The 26,951-nt window shown below is 46.5% G+C and overlaps 1 protein-coding gene across 1 annotated transcript in view; it reads left to right on the top strand.

The window, feature by feature from the left end:
• The window catches only part of LOC137371109 (solute carrier organic anion transporter family member 2B1-like), a 91,205-nt gene that overhangs the window by 51,352 nt on the left and 12,902 nt on the right, over positions 1 to 26,951 (top strand). The window contains exons 5-11 of the mRNA XM_068033052.1: positions 1,549 to 1,770; positions 3,848 to 3,946; positions 8,035 to 8,165; positions 12,009 to 12,117; positions 12,994 to 13,158; positions 13,987 to 14,191; positions 17,345 to 17,495. Of these exons, the coding sequence (XP_067889153.1) occupies positions 1,549 to 1,770; positions 3,848 to 3,946; positions 8,035 to 8,165; positions 12,009 to 12,117; positions 12,994 to 13,158; positions 13,987 to 14,191; positions 17,345 to 17,495 (1,082 nt within the window). The remainder of the gene's footprint in view (positions 1 to 1,548; positions 1,771 to 3,847; positions 3,947 to 8,034; positions 8,166 to 12,008; positions 12,118 to 12,993; positions 13,159 to 13,986; positions 14,192 to 17,344; positions 17,496 to 26,951) is intronic.

The following is a 26,951-nucleotide window of genomic DNA, read 5'->3' as shown; positions in this document are numbered from 1 at the left end:
CTGCGGCCCACAGAGGGCCCAACCCCGCCCCAACAGCAAGGGCTACCGCTGCAGAAACATACCCCCGCCCTCATCAGCGACTACCCCGTCACCACTTGCTTGGTTCCAGGGCAGCAGCCATGATGTTGGTCCTGGCCTGGGGCAGTCCCAGCAGTGGTGCTGCTAGGACTGAAGAGCTGCCGACCCCTCCGATTGGCCGGCAACTCTTGGAGGTGGGATCTCTGCCCTTAAAAGGAGCGGAGCCCCTACGCCAGGCAGTTAATTGCCTGATTGCCACAAAATTGGGTTGGGGCTCCTGGAATTGCCTGGGGTGGGGTTGCCTCCAGCCACTGCCACGCTGACAAAACTCAGCTCTTTGTGTGCAAGGTTTCTGTCAATATGAGCGTTGAGTGGACAAAGCAAGGAAGTGATGTTAAACCTTAAAAAAAAATACCTTAGCTTTGGATTGTGTCCAATTCTGACACCACAAATTAGGAAGAATGTCAAGATCTTGGAGAGGGTGCAGAGGAAATTTACCAGAATGATACCAGGGATGAGAGACTTCAGTTATGCGGACAGACTGGAGAAGCAGGGATTGTTCTCCTTAGAACAGAGAAGGTTAAGGGGAGATTTAATTGGGGTGTTGAAAATTGTTCCCACTGCCAGGAGGCTGAGTAACCAGAGAACAGTTTTAAAATAATTGGAAAACAAGCAGAGGGGGAGATGAGGAGAATTTTATTTTTCGCAGTGTGTTGTGATCTGGAATGCACTGCCAGAAAGGGAGGTGGAAGTAGATTCAATAGAACTTTTGAAAAGGGAATTTACTTGAAGAGAACAATTTTCAGGGCTATGGGGAAAGAGCAGGGGAGTGGAACTAATTGGATAGCTCTTTCAAAGAGCTGAATGGTCTCCTGCACTGTTTGAAAGCTCAATCATTGAGCATGTTCAAAACAGATATTGATAGATTTCTGGAGACAAATGACATTAAGGGATATGAAGGTAGCATGGGAAAGTGGCGTTGAGATAGATGATCAGCCATGATCTAATTGAATGGTGGAGCAGGCTCGACGGGATGAATGGCCTACTCCAGTCCCTATGTTCCTATGATTCTAAGCTCCTGTCAACAGTGCAAACTCAAATCTCTACCATTACTTGTGTGTATAATTTGATTTTAAAATTTTCATCTTTGTTTTCAAATCCTTTCAAGGCCTAGCCTGCTCCCTATCTCTGTAACTTCCTACAGCAATACTCCTCCTGAAATCTGCGCTTCGCTTGAGCATCCCCGATTTTAATCACTCCACAATTGGCAGCCGTGCCTTCAGCTACCGAGGCCCTAAGCTCTGGACTTCCCGCCCTAAACCTCACGACTTCTCTTTCCTTCATAAAACCTACCTCTTTGACCAAGCTTTTGGTCACCTGCCCTAATATCTCCACATGTGGTTCGGTGTCAAATTTTGTTTCAGAACGCTCCTGTGAAGCGCCTGGGGACATGTTAAAGGTGCTACATAATTACAAGTTGTTGTTGTTGTATTTAATTCAATAAAGTTATTGTTTCTTTTTTGCTTGCAGGTAGTGTTGGCAATGTCTCCGATATCTGCCACTTGTCAGACGAAGGCAAGAACCTAAACAATGAGAGTTGCAGCCTGGAGAAAATCGACAGTGATTATCAAATGCTTTCCCTGCTGATAGTTGGGCAGTTACTTTTGGGAATCGGTGGTGTTCCCATTCAACCTTTTGGGATATCATATGTTGATGATTTTGCCAGTGATAGGAACTCGCCTTTGTATCTTGGTACGTTAATTTCATACGAACATGCTAATTAGGAGCAGGAGTAGGCAACTTCGCCCCTCGAGCCTGCTCTGCCATTCAATAAGATTATAGCTGATCTGATTGTAACCTCAACTCCACATTCCCGCCTACCCCCAATAACCTTCCACCCCCTTGTTTATCAAGAATCTATCTACCTCTGCCTTAAAAATATTCAAAGACTCTGCTTCCACTGCCTTTTGAGGAAGAGAATTCCAAAGACTCACGACCCTCTGAGAAAAAATTTCCCCTCATTTCTGTCTTAAATGGGCGACCCCTTATTTTTAAACAGTGACTTCTAGTTCTCAATTCTCCCAGAAGGGGAAACATCCTTTCCACATCCACCCTGTCAAGACCCCTCAGGATCTTATATGTTTCAATCAAGTCGCCTCTTACTCTTCTAAACTCCAGCGGATACAAGCCTAGCCTGTCCAATCTTTCATCATAAGACAGCCTGCCCATTCCAGGTATTAGTCTAGTAAGCCTTCTCTGTACTGCCTCCAACACATTTACATCCTTCCTTAAATAAGGAGACCAATACTGTACACAGTACTCCAGATGTGGTCTCACCAATGCCCTGTATAACTGAAGCATAACCTCCCTACTTTTGTATTCAATTCCCCTCGCAATAAACAATAACATTCTATTAGCTTTCCTAATTACATGCTGTATCTGCATACTAACCTTTTGTGATTCATGCACTAGGGCACCCAGATCCCTCTGTATCTCAGAGCTCTGCAATCTCTCACCATTTAGATAATATGCTTCTTTTTTATTCTTCCTGCCAAAATGGACAATTTCACATTTTCCCACATTATACTCCATTTGCCAGATATTTGCCCACCCACTTAACCTATCTATATCCCTTTGTAGCCTCCTTATGTCCTCTTCACAAGTTACTTTTCCTACCTGTCTTTGTGTCATCAGCAAATTTAGCAACCATACCTTCGGTCCCTTCATCCAAGTCATTTATATAAATTGTAAAAAGTTGAGGCCCCAGCACAGATCCCTGTGGCACACCACTTGTTACATCTTGCCAACCAGAAAATGACCCATTTATGCCTACTCTCTGTTTCCTGTTAGCTAACCAATCTTCTATCCATGCCAATATGTTACCCCCTACACAATGAGCTTTTATTTTCCGCAATAACCTGTGATGTGGCACCTTATCAAATGCCTTCTAGAAATCTAAGTACAGTACATCCACCGGTTCCCCTTTACCCACAGCACATGTTACTTCTTCAAAGGATTTTACTCCTAACATGTGCTCATTGGTTGAGTATGTAGACATTTGGATCAAGAGTTCTCAGCTCTATTAAGAAAGAGCTTGCATTTATGTAGTGCCTTTCACAACTTCAGGATGTCCCAAAACACTTTAGAGCCAATTAAGCACTTTTCAAGGGGAGTCACTGTTGTAATGAGGCAACCAATTTGCACACAGAAAACGTCTACAAACAGCAAGGTGATAATGACCAGACAATCTGTTTCTGATCTTGGTCGAGGGATGAATATTGGCTTTTGGACACCAGGAAGAATTCCCCTGCTCTTCTTTGAAATAGGGCCTCTTGCATCCAGCTGAGAGAGCAGTCAGGGCCTTGGCTTAATGTCTAATCCAGCTCCCTCATTACTGCACTGGGAGTGTTGGCCTAGAATTTTTATGCTCAAGTCTCTGGAGTGAGGCTTGAACTCACAACCTCTGACTCGGCGACATGAGTGATACCCATTGAACCTTGGCTGATGCCTAACCTCGGCCTTGGTCTGAAAGAGTTGGAGATACTATAGGATAAATCAAGGTAGCAAAGAGGCAGACACCCAATTTAGGTTTTGAAAGTCTTTCTGTCTTCCACAGACTTTAAGGTCCAAGTTTGCCATCAGCCTACCATAACTCCTGACTTATCCCCTTTTATCTCTTCCTACATTCAGTCCTGGTGGTGTGTTGCACTGCAGAACCTTCCCCAGCATTAACATTTATCAACGTTTAAAGAAGAAAAATTCATCTGTCCACTTATTTTGTCAAAGGGTGCTGGGTTTCACTCCCTGATTGTTCTGTTTTCCCCTTTAGGGATTTTGTTTGCGGTTAGCGTTCTAGGTCCAGCGTTTGGCTTCATGTTGGGCTCCACCGTTCTCCGTTTCTACGTTGACATTGATAAACTATCAGCCGGTAAGTGTTTCAGTCAGAAGCTGATATTCCCCGCACAGTGGTGAATTTTTTATCAATGTAAAATGGGCAATGTCAGATTGAGCCCCACTTACTTCAATATCGGGGTGCAATCTCTAACCGTCACCCAACATCAGAGTTACCCCTCGCATACTGTTAATGATATAGGAACAGGATGAGACTGTTGAGCTCCTCAAGCCTGTTCCAGCCTTCAATTAGATCATGGCTGATCTGTATCTTCACTCTATGTAACCCACCTTGGCTCCGTAATCCTTAATGGCCTTGCCTAACTATCTATCAAACTCCAGTTTGGAAATTTTCAGTTGACCCTCAGGTCAATAGTTTTTGGGGAAGAGAGTTCCAGATTTCCACCATCCTTTGGGTGAAGAAGTGCTTCCTGCTATCACTCCTGAATGACCTGACTCTAATTTTAAGGTTATTCTCCCCTGTTCTGGACTCTCCCATCAGAAGAAAGAGTTTCTTTCTGTTTACCATGTTAACTCCTTTAAGTGCCCAATTGAGGACCACCTCCCGCCCCTGTGGGATTTTACCGGTATCAGGGAGGGTGCCACCGCTGTTTCGGGAGACCAGGAAAATTCTGATGCTCTCCCAGCGGGTTCCCGGGATTGGGAGCCTTCCTTAATGGTCACTCCCCGGCAGCAGTGTCTGCTCCCACAGCTAAGGCGCCACTACAGGAGCACGGCCCCTCACTCCTCCCCGCTGATCGCTGGGACCTGTCTTGCCCTGTCTTGCTGAAAAAACTTTGAGGGCACCTCAACATGGAGGCACCCTCCTCCTCGTCCTGCAGCCTCAGCAGTGGCCACCGCTAGCTGTTTTTAATTGGCCATCACCGGGAACCAATGCCAGGTCATGACAACTCGCTCTTCCGCCAATAATCTTAAATCTGTGTCCTCTTGTTACTGACCCTCCTGCTGGAAGAAACACTTTCTCCTTATTTGCTCTATCAAAACTTTTTTACATAGATTCCCCAATAACCATGTCACCGCTCCTCCCAACCCCATCCACTGTCCAGGAGACTACGTGGCTCTGGGTGGGGTAGGGAGTGTTTGTATTGTGACGCACAAAGCAAGACAGTCTTATGGGAGCGGATGGATGAACAAGTTGGTCTTTTGCCGTCTGTCATTTTGATCTGATTGTTATGCATTATGAAGCTTTGTTCCTGTTGTGTAATTCCCAGTTGACGTGTCTCCAAAGAGATGTCGAGTGCTACACACATGGGGGAAGACAGTCTCACAGCCATTAAGTTGGACCCCAAACTTTAGGAGGGATGTTGTTTATAACATTCACTGCCTGAAGTTAATCTTGAATTCCATCAGTGAACTGATCCAGAACGTGCATACATACTGTAATTCTTATTGGGTTCTTTTTGTTTTATTCATTCATGGGATGTGGGCGTCGCTGGCTCGGCCAGCATTTATTGCCCATCCCTAATTCCCCTTGAGAAGGTGGTGATGAGCTTCTGCCTTGAACCACTGCAGTCCATGTGAGGTAGGTACACCCACGGTGCTACATGGAATGGAAGGACTTGCAATTATCTAGTGCCTTTCATGACCTCGGGATGTCCCAAAGCAATTTGCAGCCATTGAAGTACTTTTAAAACATTGACGTAACAACAGCGACCTGGAGCATTAACTCTCTCCACAGATGCTGCCTGCCTGCTGAGTATTTTGAGCATATCTTATTCTCATTTTAGATTGGCAGCATCGCAGTATTTTGCTTTGGTTGAAGTGTCATCACTGTTATAATATAGGAAGTGCATTAGCCAATTTGTGCACAGCAATCTTCCAAAAATAGCAAAAAGATAGATGTTCAGATCGTCTAATTTAGGTGATGATTGAGGGATAAATACTTGCTCAGGACAGCAATAAGAACCCTCCTGCTCTTCGAAATACTGGCCATAAGGTCTTTGATGTTCTCCTGAGAGGGCAGATAAGGGCCTGGGTTTAACATCTCTTTGGAAAAACATCCTCTCCCAGAGATATGGCTTATACAAACCAGCCTATGACTCACAGCCAGGACCCCTCATTATGCATGAGCCCAGGGGTTGACTGGCTTCTCAAATGTGGAGGGATCAGGGGCAACTATTCCACCTAAAACTAACATCCATACATTTCCACAGGAGTCATTGATAGGGGAGTGACTCTGAGAGAAACACAAATCACTGCTTTGTCTGAGGAACACTGTGGTCCTCTACAATCACCCACATTTCGTGGGAACATAAGAAATAGGAGCTGGAGTTGGCCACTTGGTCCTTCGAGTCTGCTCTGCCACTCAACCGGACATGCCTGATCTACCTCAGGAGATGGTTGCGTAGTGGTAATGTCACTGAATTAGTAATGCAGAGGCCCAGGCTAATGCTCTGGGGACACGGGTTCAAATCGCACCATAGCAGCTGGTTAAATTTAAAATCAATTCATTAATAAAAATCTGAAATTGAAAGCTCATCTCAATAATGGTGCCATGAAACAATTATTCATTGTGGTAAAACACACCTGGTTCACTAATGTCCTTTCGTGAAGGAAATCTGCCGTCCTTACCTGGTCTGGCTTACATGTGACTCCAGAGCAATGCGGTTGATTCTTAACTGCCCTCTGAAATGGCCTAACAAGACACTCAGTTGTCAAGGGCAATTACAGATGTGCAACAAATGCTGGCCTTGCCAGTGATGTCCACATCCCATGAAAGAATAAAAAAGCCACCTTCCTGCACTATCCCCATATTTCTTAATTCCATTAGTACCCAAACATCTATCGACCTCTCACTTGAATATACTCAATGACTGAGTATCCACAGCTCCCTAGGGTAGAGAATTCCAAAGATACACAACCGATTGGGTGAAGAAATTTCTCTTCATCTCAGTCCTAAAGGATCCCTTATCCTGAGACTGTGACCCCGCGTTCTAGATTCTCCAACCAGGGGAAACATTTTCTCAGCATCTACCCTGTCAAGTGCCTGAAGAATTTTATACGGTTCCATTAGATCACCCCTCATTCTTCTAAACTCCAGGGAACATAGGCCTCATCAGTCTCTCTTCCTAGGAAAATCCCCTTGGCCCCAAGTCATATTAAGTAACTTGGCACAGCTCATGAATCAGATCCCAGGTTTTCATTTTAAAGTCCGTTTGATTCCAAACAGCTCTACATGATGGGCTGAATTTTAATCGCACACTGCGTGCCTCGGCGGCAGGCTTCCAACTCGGCGGCCTTCCGACACGGAAGGAATGCCGAGGAGCCCCCGCGATATTTGCGTGGGGGCTCATTTAAATAGTGGGTGCAGAGCGGCCGCCCCCGATGATGTGTAGGGGCGGCCGCCACATTCCCAGCAACGGCGTCCAGCGCCACTGCGCAGGCACCGCCGCCATTTTTAAAGGGCTTCAAGCCCTTCTGTAACATTTTAATATGTAAAGGTGCTGGTCTCTGGGATATCCCATCTCCCACTCCCCAATGGGTAAATCATGCATTAATTGCCCTCCACCGCCATGATAAAACTTTATTAGTATCACAAACTTTCTCCCCCGACATTTGTTCCCTTTGACCTTCAACCCCTTCCCACCATACCCAAAGCCAGTAATAAATGTCTTCCTCCACCTCTCACGCCCTGAAAATTTTATTCCTCACCAACCACCGGCAACGCCCCCCCCCCCCCACTCCTCCCTACCAGGTTTTCACCTCGGAACTCTGCGTGGAGTTCCGAAGGTGCGTGAAGGCCAAATGGAGGCCGTAAAATCGGCGTGGGAAGTCCGCCGTCTGCGGGCAAGTTTATTAGCATCTCATTTATGTTCATTTGAATATTCAGATGAAGGGCCCGCCGCTAGGCGGCGAGGGGGGGCTGCACCGAGGTCCCCCTGCCAGCGGTAATATGAGGCGAGCCCTTCTCGCCATCGCGGGTCGAGGCGGACTTCTCCCTGCAACATCTGTGATCCACAGCAATGGGGGGGGGTCGGTAAAATTCAGCCCGATGTATCTTCCAGCTGACCTGTGATGATGCCTTTTGTTTTTGGTGCTCTGGTTTCTTCTTTAGGATTTTACATGGCCTGATATTTATTTAGTTTTTTTTCCCCACTGTTACAGATGAGATTGATTTGAAGTTCGGAGACCCACGTTGGGTTGGGGCCTGGTGGCTGGGATTCCTCATGGCAGCCAGTTGTGTTGCATTGGTCTCTATTCCATACTTCTTCTTCCCAAGGGAGATGCCCAAGGAGGTAGGTCCATTGGCCAAGGCGGCAATGTGAAGAAATACGGAATAGGAGGAGGCCATTCAGCCCCTCAAGCCTGTTCCACCAGTTAACGGGATCATGGATAATCTGTACCTTGACACCATCTAGCCCACCTTGGATGGGGTTTTGCACTATTGGCTAGCAAAAATCTATTAATCTCTGATATAAAATGATTAATTTAGCGAGCATCTACTGCTTTTTGTGGGAGAGAATTCCAGACTTGCGCCACCGTTTGTGTGAAGACGTCTTTCCTAACTTCTCCTCCTCTGAATGGTCTGGCTCGGATTTTAAGGTATGTCCCCTTGTCCTAGACTCCCCACCACACCCCCCAAACCAGCGGAAAAAGTTTCTCTCTAACTACCCGATCAATTCCTTTCGAAATCTTAAATGCCTCAATCACCCCAACCTTTCACATTCCAGGACATACAAGCGCAGTTTATGTGATCGTTTCACATACCCGACCCTCAGAGACCCAGTAACCTTCTACATAACACAATAGCAAAATACTGCGGATGCTGGAAAACTGAAACAAAAATAGAAGGTGCTGGAAATACTCAGCAGGTCCGGCAGCATCTGTGGAGAGGGAAGCAGAGTTAACGTTTCAGGTCTGTGACCTTTCATCAGAACATTCTGTTGAATCTGCTCTGCACTCCTTTCCAAATCCAATATATTGCTTCTAAGGTATGGTGTCCAGAACTGTACACAGTACCAAAGAATGAGCTGTGTCAATGAGTGACATCTTGTGTTAATTTTTGAGTTGGTTACAGTGAGAGAGGTCACGGTTTTGGAATAGAACTCGGTGCCTCAGAAGGGGTCTGGATAGAGTGGATAGGAAGAACGTTTTCCTTCAGCAGAGAGGTAAATAACCAGGGGGCATAGATTTAAAGTAATTGGTGGAAGGATTAGGAGGGAATTGAGGAGTAATTTTTTCACCCAGAGAGTGGTGAGGGTCTGGAACTCACTGTCTGAAAGGGTGGTAGAGGCAGAAACCCTCATCACATTAAAAAAAAATACTTGGATATACATTTGAAGTGTCATAATCTACAGGTTATAGCCGAAGAGCTGGAGAGTGGGATTAAACTGGATAACTCTTTATCAGCCAGCATCGACACGATGGGCTAAATGGCCTCCTTCTGTGCTGTGAATCTTTCTGCCTCAAAGCAGCTCTCACAGTAAAACCACACTGTGACATGCCATGCTACTACGTCATTAGCTGTATTGGTATAGTTCTCCAATAAGGTCCCTGAACCCCAACCTCTGAAGTGTGCTCAGGAGATTTTTATAGATGTATATGAAAATAACATACAGGAAAGGCCCTATGCCTCATTCAGCACATCCCATGCTATGACAGTATAGATACTGTCCACCCATTTCTGGAGCCATGTGATCTCTAGTGAGAGTCGAGAAACCAGATTGAAACCCAGGACGATGAAGGGACGCAGATCTGGAAAGTTCTTCTCTCTGTACATGATTGAAACTAGTTTAGATGATCACTTTGGGGCTAATTTATATTACAGGCTACTTACCCCTTGTACGGGGTGATCCCTGCCTCAGTCTGAAGCAGGTGCAGCTCTCTCCTGACGCATATCAACGCTCGCCACTTAATCCTTCATTTCCCTCTGTGGAAGCTCAACCATTGGGTTACGCTTGAGCCAAACTCGGAAGCTGCTGCCAGTGTGCACGGATTGAGAGTTCACAGCGCCAGTCCTGGTGAACATTGCCAGCTCTGGGCCTACCCTACCCCACCCCCCTTCCCACTTCTGTTCCTGACTTCAGGGAGTCCCTGGAAGTTCAACCCTTTATGTCCTCCTCACAACTTGCTTTCCTACCAATCTTTGTATCTTAGCAAATTTGGCTACACAATACACTCTTCATCCAAAGTCATTAATATAGATTGTAAATAGTTGAGGCCCCATCACTGATCTCTGTGACACTCCACTAGTTACAGTTTGCCAACGTGAAAAAGCCCCATTTATCCCGACTCTCTGTTTCCCGTTAGTTAGCCAGTCCTCTGTCTGTGCTAACACATTACCCCCAACACCATGAGCTCTTATCTTGCATAGTAACCTTTTATGTAGCACTCTATCAAAATTATCTTTATGATTGCAACTTGTATCGTGAAGGGCTTTGAAGATCTGACGATTTTTGTACAATATCCAGCTGTTGTTTGTTCCAGCCAATTCTGCAGAAAATTTCTTGATAACCACAAGCACAGGAGCCCTTAGAAGCTCTGAACATTACCTCACATAGCACAGGTTCTCGAATAACTTGCATTTATATAGCGCATTTAATGCAGTAAAACATCCCAAGGCACTTCACAGGAACATTATCAAACAAAATTTGACACTGAGCCACAGAAGGAGATATTAGGACAGCTGATCAAAAGCTTGGTCAAAGAGATAGGGTTTAAGGAGCATCTTAAAGGAGGAGAGAGAGGTGGAAAGTTTTAGGGAGGGAATTCCAGAGGTTGGGGCCCAGGCAGCTGAAGGCACAGCCACCAGTGGCGAGGTAAGTTCTTTACACAGAGGGTGGTGAGTGCCTGGAACTTGCTGCCGGGGGAGGTGGTGGAAGCAGGTACGATAATGACGTTTAAGAGACATCTTGACAAATACATGAATAGGATGGGAATAGAGGGATACGGTCCCCGGAAGTGCAGAAGGTGTTAGTTTAGGCAGGCATCAAGATCGGCGCAGGCTTGGAGGGCCGAATGGCCTGTTCCTGTGCTGCACTGTTCTTTGTTCTTTGATTAAAATCAGGGATGCACAAGAGGCCAGAATTGGAGGAGCGCAGCGATCTGAGAGATGTGGGGCTGGAGGAGATTGCAGAGATAGGGAAGGATAAGGCCATGGAGGGATTTGAAATCAAGGATGAGAATTTTAAAATTGAGACTTTGCTTAATTTGGGCCAATGTAGGTCAGCGAGCACAGGGAGTGACGGGTGACGAGTGACGAGTGACGGGACTGAGAGAACACTTGGGACTCACCTTGTGCCTGAGAGAAGGCAGCTTCCCCATCTATATCCTCTGCAAGGCCTGGAAGAGAAATCTAGGAACAGCTTCTCACCATTGCTCCCACCCCACCTCCTGACTGGGTGGGGCATCCCCAGGTTCCTAAATGCTGGAGAAAGCTATGTCCAGCTGCTTGTTTCTCTGGGCCATTTGGGTATTGGGGGTCTCCTGGTTCTGGATGAATAAGGCGCTGGGTACCACTGCTTATCATGAATTGGGGTTGTGTTGGGGAGGGGATATGATGTTTCAAGACTACCCGCCCGCCCAGGCATTAGAGTCATAGAGTCATTTACAGCGTAGAAGGAGGCCATTTGGCCCATTGAGTCCATGCCAGCTCTCCACGGAGCAATCCAAGTATTTTGTAAGTTTCAATGCGATCATCTCTCATTCTTCAAAACTCTAGAGAATACAGGCCCAGTTTCCCCAATCTCTCTTCATAGTACAGTCCCACCATCCCGGGAACAAATCTGGTGAACTTTCGTTGCACTCCCTCTAAGGTAAAGGGACCAAAACTGCACACAGTACTCCAGGTGTGGTCTAACCAAGGTTCTATACAATTGAAGTAAGACTTCACTACTCCTGTACTCAAATCCTCTTGCAATAAAAACTAACATACCATTAGCCTTCTTAATTGCTTGCTGCACCTGCATGTTAGCTTTCAGTGACTTACTGACAAGACACCCAGGTGGTGATGTTCCCATGCGCCTGTGTTCTTCCAGATGGTTACAGTTTGGAAGATGCTGTTGAAGGAAATCAGTCCATATCAATGACCATTGCTGTAATTGATTGATTGTGATACTTATTCTCCATTTATCTTCCAGGAATCTGAGGATCCCGAGGGTGAAAACAAATCGGAAAAACAACTGAACAAATTAAAATCTAAACCAGAGGTTGCAACACAAGACCTCTCCCTGCTCCAGTTCATTAAGAGTACGTTTCTCAGCACCTCCCATTGGATATAACACTTTAGAATCTGACATTAAAGAAGGAGACCATTCGGCCCATCATTCCTGTGCTGGCTCTTTGAAAGAGCTTTCCAACTAGTCCTGCACCCTTCACAGGAGTGTCATATAGTGAAATTTGTCACTGAGCCACATAAGGAGATATTAGGACAGGTGACCGAAGGCTTGGTCAAACACATAAGTTTTAAGGAGTGACTGAAATGAGAAGAGAGTGGTGGAGAAGTTGAGGCAGGGATTTCCGAAGCTTAGGGCCCAGGCAATTGAAGGCAAGGCCACCAATTGATGGAGCGATTAAAATCAGGGATGGGCAAGAGGTCAGAATTGGAGGAGCACAGAGAGCTCAGAGGGTTAGAGGAGATTACAGGGAGTCAAACCCATGGAGGGATTTGGACATGAAGGTGAGAATTTCTAATTTGAGGTGTAGCTGCACCAGGAGGTGATGCAGGTCTTTGAGCACACACACTGCTGGAAGTGAAAGTCCTTTTTTATCAGACAATGCAAGGTTGTCTGTTTATTTTCCCAGCAAATCATTAGCGACAGCTTCAAACAAGATGTCACAAGCCCGAAAGAGCTGCCAAAGCGAGGAAGCCCCACCTGTGGGAAAACAAGTAACTACACAGGTTTCATACCTGAACCGGTTGATATACAAACAATTCCTTCACAGAGGATGAATTTGTAGAGTTGCAGAGAAAAAGCTGGAGAGTGGGCCTAAATTGGATAACTTTTGCAAAGGGCCAGCACAATTTTGATGGGCCAAATGACCTCCTGTGTTGCAAGATTCCTTGATACTATTCTACGGAGTCACAATGCTCCAGCCTAAAAGTCCTGTTTCTCTTACCCTCAGGTTTTCCTTTTATATTGCTGCGGACTTTAAGGAGCTCTGTTTACCTCCTAGTTGTGTTGGCGCAGGTGTGTATGTCAGCTCTGATGTCCGGATTAACCGTCTTCATCAGCAAGTTCCTGGAACAACAGTTCTCTGTGACTGCCTCGTTTGCAAATCTATTGATTGGTGAGAATGCCAGATAAAAAGTAGAATCTTTCTGATGCTCAGTTCCTTCCCTCAAGTTTCCTGTCATGTTCTTTGGCTTTCCAATGTTGACAAAGACTGGGAGGTGTGGCGTGACAGGGCAGATGGTTTGACAAACTCCAGGTGGCCGTCACTCTCCTCCACTCCAGCGCCTCACTCAAGTTTCATTGGTGATAATTAGGGATTGGAAATTCGTGCCAGCCTTGCCAGTGACACCCACGTCCCAAGAATAAATCTAAAAGGGATTATACTCGCTCCATGTCTATGTTTGGGAACCCTGGTAGATTTTCTCATCCATAGTGTCAACCTTGCCTCGGTAGGTCTCTATGTCAGAAGTTTGTGCGTTCAAGCCCCAGTCCAGAGACCTGAGCACAAAATCCAGCTGATACTCCCGGTGCAGTACTGAGGGATTGCTGCACCGTCGGAGGTGCCATCTTTCAAGACGTGACGTTACTCTCTACCCTCTCAGGGGGAGGTAAACGACCCCATTGTTGCTATTTCAATGAAGAGTGAGCAAGTTCTCCCCAGTGCTTGTCTAATAATTAGCTCACATGGCCAAAATAAATTATCTGGTCATTTATCTCATTGCTGTTTGTGGGAGCTTGCTGTGCATAAATTGGCGGTTCCCACATTATAGCAGTGACTACTATTAGGGCCGAAATGGAGCCTTCCAGTTGAGACAGGCACCGTTAATTCTGGCCCCAAAATTGGCCCAGATGAATGTTTACTCCTGTGCTATTATTTGTTTGTTGACTAGTCTGAATTAGTTTGATTGCTGTATTTTAACTGTTCCTTTTCTTCTGACTCAAGGGAGCGTACATGTCCCTGGAGCTGTGTTTGGAATCTTAATTGGCGGAGCCATTATGAGGAGATTTAATATAACCCTCAGGGGCTCGGCCATCATGTGTTTCCTGGCCATCTTTGTCTCCATTTGTACCACAACACCGCTCTTGTTCCTGGGCTGCTCAACACAGTTAGTTGCTGGAATAAACCACAACTACCATTCCTTGAATAGGTAATGCACATCCCACCTTGAGGTGTTCTTCCCTAAAGTTGTCTCCTGATATTTGATAATTAACGCCTGTCTCTAGTTCTGTGGACACAAGTCAGAAGTACGACCTCAATTCTCTTCACTTGCCTGGATGGCAGCAGCTCCACCAACACTCAAGAAACTCGACAACATCCAGGACAAAGCAGACCACTTGATTGGCACCCCATCCACAACCTTCAACATTCACTCCCTCCACCACTGACACAGTGTACTGTAGCATCTCGCCAAGGCTCCTTTAACGGCACCTTCCAAACCCACAACTTCCACTGCCTAGACGAACAAGTGTTGGGATGTTATGCATAGTGTAATCTGCAATTAGATGTCTCAGTGGGTAGCACTCTTGCTTCTGAGCCAGACGGTTGTAGGTTCAAGCCCCCCTCCAGCTATTTCAACAAAAAATCTCAACTGACACTCTCAGTGCCAGTACTGAGGGAGAGCTGCACTGTCAGTGGTGCGTCCTTTTCAGATGATACATTAAACCAAAGCACCATCCCTGCAAGTTCCCCTCTGAGTCACACAGCATCCTGACTTGGGCAGATATTGGCCATTCTTTCATCATTACTGGTTAAAATCCTGGAACTCCTGACCTAACTGTACCGTGAGAGCACCTTCATCTGCACCCTCACACTGGATTAAATTTAAAATCAGGGAGAGTTTCAAAGAACAAAGAGAACAAAGAAAAATTACAGCACAGGAACAGGCCCTTCGGCCCTCCAAGCCTACGCCGATCCAAATCCTCTATCTAAACCTGTCGCCTATTTTCTAAGGGTCTGTATCTCTTTACTTCCTGCCCATTCATGTATCTGTCTAGATACATCTTAAAAGACGCTATCGTGCCCGCGTCTACCACCTCCGCTGGCAAAGCGTTCCATGCACCCACCACCCTCTGCGTAAAGAAATTTCCACGCATATCCCCCCTAAACTTTTCCCCTTTCACTTTGAACTCGTGTCCCCTTGTAATTGAATCCCCCACTCTGGGAAAAAGCTTCTTGCTATCCACCCTGTCTATACCTCTCATGATTTTGTACACCTCAATCAGGTCCCCCCTCAACCTCCGCCTTTCTAATGAAAATAATCCTAATCAACTCAACCTCTCTTCATAGCTAGCACCCTCCATACCAGGCAACATCCTGGTGAACCTCCTCTGCACCCTCTCCAAAGCATCCACATCCTTTTGGTAATGTGGCGACCAGAACTGCACGCAGTATTCCAAATGTGGCCGAACCAAAGTCCTATACAACTGTAACATGACCTGCCAACTCTTGTACTCAATACCCCGTCCGATGAAGGAAAGCATGCCGTATGCCTTCTTGACCACTCTATTGACCTGCGTTGCCACCTTCAGGGAACAATGGACCTGAACACCCAAATCTCTCTGTACATCAATTTTCCCCAGGACTTTTCCATTTACTGTATACTCTTGAATTGGATCTTCCAAAATGCATCACCTCGCATTTGCCCTGATTGAACTCCATCTGCCATTTCTCTGCCCAACTCTCCAGTCTATCTATATTCTGTTGTATTCTCTGACAGTCCCCTTCAGTATCTGCTACTCCACCAATCTTAGTGTCGTCTGCAAACTTGCTAATCAGACCACCTATACTTTCCTCCAAATCATGCTAATCTGTACTCAGACAGTCTGCCAATGTCTAGGCTCACACATAGGGAATAGCTTAGTAGAATCATAGAAGGTTTAAGGCACAGGAAGAGGCCACATGGCCCATCGTGTCTGTGTGGCCAAAAAACGATCCACCTGTTCTAATCTCATCTTCCAGCATTTGGTCCGTAGCCCTGCAGATTACGGCACCTGAGGTGCATATCCAGACTCCTTTTAAATGAGTTGTGGGTCTCTGCCTCAACTACCCTTTCAGGCAGTGAGTTCCAGACTCCCACCACCCTCTGGGTGAAAATGTTTTCCTCATCTCCCCTCTAATTTTTCTACCAATCACTTTAAATCTATGCCCCCTCATCACTGACCTCTCTGCTAAGGTTAATAGACCCTTCACCTCCGCTCTATCCAGGCACCTCAAAATTTTGTACATTTTAATCATATCTACCCTCGGCCTTCTCTGTTCTAAGGTGAACAACCCCAGCCTATCCAATCTTTCCTCAAAGCTGCATTTTTCCAGTCCTGGCAACATCCTCATAAATCTCCTCTGTATCCTCTCTAGTGCAATTACATCCTTTCTGTAATGAGGTGACCAGAACTGCACACAGTACTCAAATTGTGGCCTAACCAATGAGTTATACAGTTCCAGCATAACCTTCCTGCTCTTATATTCTATACCTCAGCTAATAAAGGAAAGGATTCCATATGCCTTCTTAACCACCTTATCGACCTGTCCTGCTACCTTCTACCTGTGGACGTTCACTCCAAGGTCCCTCACTTCCTCTACACTTCTCCGTATTTTCCCATTAATCGTGTATTCCTTTGACTTGCTTGACCTCCCCAAATGCATTACCACACGCTTCTCCAGGTTGAAAGTCATTTGCTACTTTTCTGCCCATCTGACCAGACCATCAATATCTTCCTGCAGCCTACAGCTCTCTTCCTCGCTATCTACCACATGGCCAATCTTTGTGTTGTCTGCAAACTTCTTGATCATGCCAAAATCATTAATATATACTTCTCAGATCAGGTACTGAATATTGGCATTTATTTTTTTTATAAAAAAACAAATAATTCTCGGGATGGAGATGCTGCTACCAAGGCGAACATTTATCACGCATCCTTGATTGCCCTTGGGAAGGTTATGGTGAGCTGTCTCCTTGAACCGCTGCAGTCCATGTGGTGCAGGTACACGGACAGGGCTGTTAGGGAGGGAGTTCCAGGATTTTGACCCCGTGATAGAGAAGGAATATGGTTCCAAGTCAGGATGGTGTGTGGTTTGGAGTTGGTGGTGGGAGTTGAGATTGATTGTTCTGGCAGAGAAAGTTGGGGAGGGGTGGGGGGGGGGGGAGAAATTTATTGTGTGTCCAAATCCATGCTGGACTGGACCTGGGGCATTAATTACAAGGAAGTGTTCACCTTAATGAATCATCAAGAAAATGTTTACATGGAAGTGATGAATAATGATGTTATATTGTTTGAAAATAATTTTTCTCTTCACTTTCTAGCACATCTGGCATTGAACTAAGCTGCAATCAGGGGTGTTCCTGCAGGGATCAGGCCTATAATCCAGTCTGTGCTACTGATGGAATTGAATACCTCTCTCCATGCCATGCTGGCTGCAAGTCTGCCTCCTTCGATGCCCAAGGAAGAGTTGTGGTAAGTTGGATGAGAGAGGTTTAACGCACAAGGCCTGAACTGGGATACTGTGGCTAGTACAAGCTGCTTTTAGGTGTTAGCTGTGGTGCAGTGGGTAGCACTCTTGCCTCTCTATCAGCAGGTTGTAGGTTCAAACCCCCGCTCTAAATACTTTGTGCCCGTAATGTTGCAGGTGCTGTCCTTTTGGGTGGAATATTAAACCAAAGCCCTGCCTGCCCATAAGGGGTAATGAAAGGATCACATGGCACTATAGGCAGAAGAGAAAAGGAGGTCTCCCCGCTGTCATGGCCAATATTTATACCCCAATCCAACATCACCAAAGAACAGATTGTGTGGTCGTTATCACGTTGCTATTGGTGGGATCATTCCATGCACACTCACCTCCTGACTTCCCAAAGCCATCTACAAGGCACAAGGCACCTGCCTTGGATGGGTGCAGCTCCAACAACACTCAAGAAACTCGACACCATCCAGGACAAAGCAGCCCACTTGATTGGCACCCCAACCACAAACATTCACTCCCTCCACCACCGATGCACAGTGGCAGCAGTGTGTACCATCTACAAGATGCACTGCAGCAACTCACCAAGGTTCCTTCGACAGCACCTTCCAAACCTCTACCACCTAGAAGGACAAGGGTAGCAGATGCATGGGAACACCGCCACCTGCAAGTTCCCCTCCAAACCGCACACCATCCTGACTTGGAACTATATCGCCATTCCTTCACTGTCGCTGGGTCAAAATCCTGGAACTCCCTTCCTAACAGCACTGTGGGTGTACCTACCCTACATGGACTGCAACGGTTCAAGAAGGCAGCTCACCACCACCTTCTCAAGGGCAATTAGGGATGTGCAATAGATTCTGGCCTGGCCAGTGACGCCCACATCCCATGAATGAATAAAAAATAACCAGTTGCCCCACACATTTCCTACATTACAACAGTGACTATATTTCGAAAGAGCATTTAATTGTCTACAAAGTACTTTGAGATGTTGTGAAGAATGATATACAATTGCAATTTCTTCTATATCTTAATATTGTCCTGGTTTGTGTGGTTGCTGAGGTATAATGTATTAAATACTTTACGATCCAGTACTGAAGTGCCATTCTATATTCTATATTATGCGCTGAAATCTCAAAATGGCACTCAGACCCATGACCTTGGGTACAAGAGTGCTACCCACTGAGCCACTTGAGCACCAAATCTAGGTCCACATTCCAGTGCAGTACTGCGGGAGTGCAGCACTGTCAGTTGAGTTGTGAACCCGAGGTCTTGCCTGCCCTCTTGAGTGAGTGTAAAATGATACCATGGTCACTATTTCAAAGAAGAGCAGGGCAGTTCTCCCCTGAGGCCCAGCACAATGTTGATCCCTTAACCAACATCACCAAAATCCAGATTCTCTGGTTATTACCACATTAGTTTGTGGGAGCTTGCTGTGTACAAATCGGCTGCTCCATTTCCTACATTACAACAGTGACTACTAGAGCATGGCTACCCGACCCGATCCCGAAGGGACCCGACAACCTGGGTCAGGTTCGGGTCAGGTCGGGTCCCTCTTCCGGGTCAGGCTGGGTCGGACACAGTGACAGCCAGGACGTCAAGGCGGGAAACACTCCGCATTAGTCTGCAGTGAGCGATTCCATCCAAGGGAGAGCACAACCTCTTCAATAAAGTTGATTATATTCCGGTGGCTGGATCGGGTCGGGCGCGGGAAAAAATGAAAGGACTCGGGCCGGGTTGGGCTTGGGTCGGATGTGGTTCTGTCGGGCTCGGGTTGGGTTTCATTTGCAGATCCGAGCAGGCCTTTAGTGACTACGCTTCAAAAGTAATTAATTGGCTACGAAGCGCTTTGGGAGGTCCGGAGGTCATGAAAGGCGCTATGGAAATGCAAGTCTTTCTTTTTCTTCCTAGATAAAGCACTTCAGGGTCTACTATAGTACAAGTTAGATACACAGTAAAACTCTCACTCATGTCCCAACAATAGGGAATTCAGGAAAAGTAACAGCTTTACACATAGTGGTGAGAATGTGGAACTCTCTACCACAGGGAGTGGTTGTGGTGAATAGTATCGATACATTTAAGGGGAAACTGGATAAACACATGAGGGAGAAAGGAATAGAAGGATATGCTGAGGGGTTGAGCCGAACAGGGGCAGGAAGAGGTTTGTATGGAGCATAAACAATGGAATGTGGTGTTGCTTCAGTGAATGGCCTGTTTCTGTGCTGTAAAAAACCAAGCAAGCTTCTGTATGCCACAGAATTGATGTGCAGGTACGGGTGATATAGCATGGGTTGAAGGCAGGATAATGCTCACCCTAGACTGGCCGATCAGATCCGATTAAAATATGGTGTTCTTTTTTAAATTCATTCACAGGATGTGGCCATCTGGCAAGTTCAGCATTTATTGCCCGTCCCTAATTTCATAGAATGGTGACAGCACAGAAAGAGGCCATTCGGCCCGTCTCGTCCGTGCCAGTTCTCCGCAAGAGCAACTCACCTAGTCCCACTCCTCTGCCTTTTGCCCACGGCCCTGCAAACATTTCTCTTCAGACAGTAATCCAATTCTTTTCTGAAAGCCCTGATTGAATCTGCCTTCACGACACACCCAGACAGTGCATCCCAGATCCTAACCACTGATTGAATCTGCCTTCACGACACACCCAGACAGTGCATCCTAGATCCTAACTACTGATTGAATCTGCCTTCACGACACACCCAGGCAGTGCATCCTAGATCCTAACCACTGATTGAATCTGCCTTCACGACACACCCAGGCAGTGCATCCTAGATCCTAACCACTGATTGAATCTGCCTTCACGACACACCCAGGCAGTGCATCCTAGATCCTAACCACTGATTGAATCTGCCTTCACCACACACCCAGGCAGTGCATCCTAGATCCTAACCACTGATTGAATCTGCCTTCACGACACACCCAGGCAGTGCATCCTAGATCCTAACCACTGATTGAATCTGCCTTCACCACACACCCAGGCAGTGCATCCTAGATCCTAACCACTGATTGAATCTGCCTTCACGACACACCCAGGCAGTGCATCCTAGATCCTAACCACTGATTGAATCTGCCTTCACCACACACCCAGGCAGTGCATCCTAGATCCTAACCACTGATTGAATCTGCCTTCACCACACACCCAGGCAGTGCATCCTAGATCCTAACCACTGATTGAATCTGCCTTCACGACACACCCAGACAGTGCATCCTAGATCCTAACGACTGATTGAATCTGCCTTCACGACACACCCAGACAGTGCATCCTAGATCCTAACCACTGATTGAATCTGCCTTCACGACACACCCAGACAGTGCATCCTAGATCCTAACGACTGATTGAATCTGCCTTCACGACACACCCAGACAGTGCATCCTAGATCCTAACCACTGATTGAATCTGCCTTCACCACACACCCAGGCAGTGCATCCTAGATCCTAACCACTGATTGAATCTGCCTTCACCACACACCCAGACAGTGCACCCTAGAAAGTAACCACTGATTGAATCTGCCTTCTCGACACACCGAGACAGTGCATCCTAGATCCTAACCACTGATTGAATCTGCCTTCACCACACACCCAGGCAGTGCATCCTAGATCCTAACCACTGATTGAATCTGCCTTCACCACACACCCAGACAGTGCATCCTAGATCCTAACCACTGATTGAATCTGCCTTCACCACACACCCAGACAGTGCACCCTAGAAAGTAACCACTGATTGAATCTGCCTTCTCGACACACCGAGACAGTGCATCCTAGATCCTAACCACTGATTGAATCTGCCTTCACCACACACCCAGGCAGTGCATCCTAGATCCTAACCATTGATTGAATCTGCCTTCACCACACACCCAGGCAGTGCATCCTAGATCCTAACCACTGATTGAATCTGCCTTCACCACACACCCAGACAGTGCATCCTAGATCCTAACTACTGATTGAATCTGCCTTCACCACACACCCAGGCAGTGCATCCTAGATCCTAACCACTGATTGAATCTGCCTTCACGACACACCCAGACAGTGCACCCTAGATCCTAACCACTGATTGAATCTGCCTTCACCACACACCCAGACAGTGCATCCTAGATCCTAACCATTGATTGAATCTGCCTTCACGACACACCCAGGCAGTGCATCCTAGATCCTAACCATTGATTGAATCTGCCTTCACGACACACCCAGACAGTGCATCCTAGATCCTAACCACTGATTGAATCTGCCTTCACGACACACCCAGACAGTGCATCCTAGATCCTAACCACTGATTGAATCTGCCTTCACCACACACCCAGACAGTGCATCCTAGATCCTAACCACTGATTGAATCAGCCTTCACCACACACCCAGACAGTGCATCCTAGATCCTAACCACTGATTGAATCAGCCTTCACCACACACCCAGACAGTGCATCCTAGATCCTAACCATTGATTGAATCTGCCTTCACCACACACCCAGACAGTGCATCCTAGATCCTAACCATTGATTGAATCTGCCTTCACGACACACCCAGACAGTGCATCCTAGATCCTAACCACTGATTGAATCTGCCTTCACCACACACCCAGACAGTGCATCCTAGATCCTAACCACTGATTGAATCTGCCTTCACCACACACCCAGGCAGTGCATCCTAGATCCTAACCACTGATTGAATCTGCCTTCACCACACACCCAGACAGTGCATCCTAGATCCTAACCACTGATTGAATCTGCCTTCACCACACACCCAGACAGTGCATCCTAGATCCTAACCACTGATTGAATCTGCCTTCACCACACACCCAGGCAGTGCATCCTAGATCCGAACCACTGATTGAATCTGCCTTCACGACACACCCAGACAGTGCGCCCTAGATCCTAACCACTGATTGAATCTGCCTTCACCACACACCCAGACAGTGCATCCTAGATCCTAACCACTGATTGAATCTGCCTTCACCACACACCCAGGCAGTGCATCCTAGATCCTAACCACTGATTGAATCTGCCTTCACCACACACCCAGGCAGTGCATCCTAGATCCGAACCATTGATTGAATCTGCCTTCACCACACACCCAGGCAGTGCATCCTAGATCCTAACCATTGATTGAATCTGCCTTCACCACACACCCAGGCAGTGCATCCTAGATCCTAACCACTGATTGAATCTGCCTTCACCACACACCCAGGCAGTGCATCCTAGATCCTAACCACTGATTGAATCTGCCTTCACCACACACCCAGGCAGTGCATCCTAGATCCGAACCATTGATTGAATCTGCCTTCACGACACACCCAGGCAGTGCATCCTAGATCCTAACCACTGATTGAATCTGCCTTCACCACACACCCAGACAGTGCGCCCTAGATCCTAACCACTGATTGAATCTGCCTTCACGACACACCCAGGCAGTGCATCCTAGATCCTAACCACTGATTGAATCTGCCTTCACGACACACCCAGACAGTGCATCCTAGATCCTAACCACTGATTGAATCTGCCTTCACCACACACCCAGACAGTGCGCCCTAGATCCTAACCACTGATTGAATCTGCCTTCACCACACACCCAGACAGTGCATCCTAGATCCTAACCACTGATTGAATCTGCCTTCACCACACACCGAGACAGTGCGCCCTAGATCCTAACCACTCGCTGCGTAAGAAAGTTTTTCTTCGCGTTGCTGTTAATTCTTTTGCCAACCACCTTAAAGTGGTGTCTTCTGATTCTTGAGCCAGCGGGAACAGTGACTCCCCATCTACTCTGTCCAGACCCGTCTCTTGTGAACGTGACAGTGAGTTACCTTCTTGAATATAACTGATTGGCTTGTTCAACCATCGCTGTGGGTCTGGATTTACATATAGGCCAGACCAGGTAAAGGCAGCAGATTTCCCCTAAAGGGAGCAGATGGGTTTTTCCCACAATCTAGTAGTTCATTGGTCACTATTGTTGAGACTTGCTTTTAATTCCAGATTTATTTAATTAACTGAATTTAAATTCCCCAGCTGGCATGGTGGATTTGAACTCATGTTTCAGGCTCGTTAGGTCAGGCCTCTGGATTACTTATCCACTAACATAGCCACTATGCTACCACGCCCTATCAAAACAAGCATCTACTTTGCCACAAATCACCAGAGGCCTTTCCTGCAGTTTTCCTGTGTTCAGCAATTCGGTAGAAGCACCTTGGAATATTGCTGAAGTCCCTACTCATTATACCTATAAAGAGGTAGAGAGAAAACAGGGAATTATAGACCGGTTAGCCTGACATCAGTAGTGGGGAAAATGCTAGAGTCCATTGTAAAAGATGTAATAGCAGAGCACTTGAAAAACAATGACAGGATCGGACAAAGTCAACATGGATTTACAAAAGGGAAATCATGCTTGACAAATCTCTTGGAACTTTTTGAGGTTGTAGCTCGTGGAATAGATAAGGGAGAACCAGTGGATGTGGTGTATTTGGACTTTCAGAAGGCTTTCGATAAGGTCCCACATAAGAGATTAGCGTGCAAAATTAAGGCACATGGGATTGGGGGTAAGGTACTGACATGGATAGAGAACTGGTTGGCAGACAGGAAACAAAGAGTAGGAATAAACGGGTCTTTTTCCAAGTGGTAGGCAGTAACTAGTGGGGTACCGCAGGGGTCAGTGCTAGGACCCCAGCTATTCACAATATATATTAATGATATAGATGAGGGAATTAAATGTAATATATCCAAGTTTGCAGACGACACAACGCTGGGTGGGAGTGTGAGCTGTGAGGAGGATGCAGAGAAGCTCCAGTGTGATTTGGACAGTTTGAGTGAGTGGGCAAATGCATGGCAGATGCAGTATAATGTGGATAAATGTGAGGTTATCCACTTTGGTGACAAAAACAGAAAGGCAGATTATTATCTGAACGGTGATAGATTGGGAAAGGGGGGAGGTGCAGCGAGACCTGGGTGTCCTTGTGCACCAGTCGCTGAAAGTAAGCATGTAGGTGCAGCAGGCAGTTAAGAAGGCAAATGGTATGTTGGCCTTCATAGCGAGAGGATTCGAGTACAGGAGCAAGGATGTCTTGCTGCAATTATACAGGGCCTTGGTGAGACCACATCTGGAGTATTGTGTGCAGTTTTGGTCTCCTTATCTGAAGAAGGATGTTCTTGCTATGGAGGGAGTGCAGCGAAGGTTTACCAGAAGGATTGATATATTCAAGGCTGAGTTAGACAGATTTTTGATCTACAAGGCTGTCAAGGGGGTGCTGGCAGGAAAGTGGAATTAATGCCACAATCAGATTGGCTAGGATCTTATTGAATAGTGGACCGGGCTTGAGGGGCCGAATAGCCTACTCCTGCTCTTACTTCTTATGATCTTACTCACCTGAGAGGGCAGACAGCACCTCAGTTTAACGTCTCATCCAAAAGACAGCACCTCCACCAATGTAGCATTCCCTTACTACTGCACAGAGGGCTGATCTCAATTCTGGAGCTCCAGTATCTGAAGTGGGACTTGAACCCCCAAACTTCTACCTCAGAGAAGAGAGTGCTACCCGCAAAACTACTGAGCATGTGCCGAGATGTGAATTAGTGGGAAATGATGAAGTGGGTTTATTTTTACAAATTATGCCTGACTAAACAGAGAAATAAGCTCTGAAGTTTAATTTATTCAATACAGCTGCAACATGTAAAACAACAAAGATCATTCCTGTGAACAGGATAACAAGCTTTTCTGCTCAGCCTTTGCTCTGAATTTGACTAGCTCGATCTTAAGATGAATGAGGTATCTCTTAAAAGCTTTGGCTCCCTTCCATACCTTGCTGAACTCAACCCAAAGCCAAGAGTTTCCCTGTTCTGTTTGTTTCAGAGCTGCATAGGGAGTTTGAGGACAGCATCATGTTTGGGGTGGGAGAGGTTGGGAGTCTGGAGGTCGGAAGGGATGGGTCTGGACGTTGCAAGAGGGGGATCTGGAGATTGGAAGGGTAGTCTAGAGACTGAGAGGGGTGGGGAGTCTAGGGATTGGGAGGGATGGGTTTGGAAATTGGGAGGGGGAGTCTGGAGATTGGGAATGGAGTCTGGAGATTGGACGGGTGGGTTTGGAAATTGGGAGAGGGGGTCGGGAGATTAGGAGGCTCTGGAGATTGGGAGAGGGTGTCTGGAGATTGGGAGGGGAGTCTGGATTTTGGGAGGGGAGTCTGGATATTGGGAATGGGTTCTGGAAATTGATGTGGGGGGGGGGCACATCTGAAGTTGAGGGGTGTGGAGCAGAAGTATTCAGGCAGTGATCGGGGCTGAGGGAAGGGTCCGGCTGCAAAGAGGAGATGGGTACAGGAAGGGATGTATCCCAGTCCAAAGACAGAGAACTTTCCAAAGGCCCAGCATTGTTGGTTCACAAGCAAACCTGAAAAATTAATGTTAAACTCACCTGCTGGTTCTCCTCTGGTGCAGGATCCAGCTCCCAGCAGGTTTGACCTGCCAAGGTCACTGACACTGTCCCCTCTCCTCCCATCCCACCCGCCCTCTCATCCTTGGAGTCGAATTCCTGCTTATTTTCATTAGTTGTGTCAGTATAATCTAGGTGGGATAGGCTAAACCAACAAAACAGATTGAGGATTTTTAAACAGCGATCTTTCTCGCTGGTTCAAGCAAAGATTGGGTTTGAATCATGGCGGGAATATTTTATCATTAATGTCAATAGTCCTCATTGCCAAACCCAAACTGTGAATTCTGGCCCCAATCCCAACACCCTGCTATCTTGCTCCCAACTTTGTAAGAGGCTATTGAGAGTGTAACTCCTGATTGCCATCCTTATAAATAATTCCAGGCCACAAATACCTCTTTTTACTTAACTTCTAGAAGAGAATCAGGATAATGGGTTCAGTTAACTGCATACCTTCTGTGTTCTAACACTGTGTGGGTCAACTGTTTGGCTATTCAGCATAATAGTCCTTTACATACTTTCATCAAATCTGTTGGATCTTGTTCAGTTTGATCAGTTAGTTAACAAAGAGAGCCCAGTGAAAGCAAATGCAAAATCTATTGTCTATTTTGGCTCTTTATATCAGAAAATTCCTGGTCTCTGCCGAGTTAACTAATTTTAACAAAGAGCAGCAATAGAATTGACATTGAGGATCACAAACTAGACTTGCATTTATATAGCACCCTTCATGACGACAGGACATCCCAAAACGCTTGAGAGCCAATGAGGCACTTTTTGAAGTGTAATTAATCACTATTGCAATGTCTTAGTGATGTTGGTTGAGGGATAAATATTGACCAGACACCAGGTAGAACCTCCCCTGTTCTTCTTTGAAATAATCCCCCTGAGAGGGTAGACGGAGGCCTCGGATTAACATCTCATCTGAAAGACGGCACCTCCGACAGTGAAGCACTCCCTCGGTACTGCACTGGGAGTGTCAGCCTCGATTATGTGCAACACAAGATTCGGCAAACACTGCAGCAGTTCAAGAAGAACCT

Source organism: Heterodontus francisci, chromosome 6, assembly GCF_036365525.1.
Source record: "Heterodontus francisci isolate sHetFra1 chromosome 6, sHetFra1.hap1, whole genome shotgun sequence".
Lineage (NCBI taxonomy): Eukaryota > Metazoa > Chordata > Chondrichthyes > Heterodontiformes > Heterodontidae > Heterodontus > Heterodontus francisci.
Note: the sequence above shows the minus strand (reverse complement) of the source record. Positions and strands in the feature narration are given on the sequence as shown.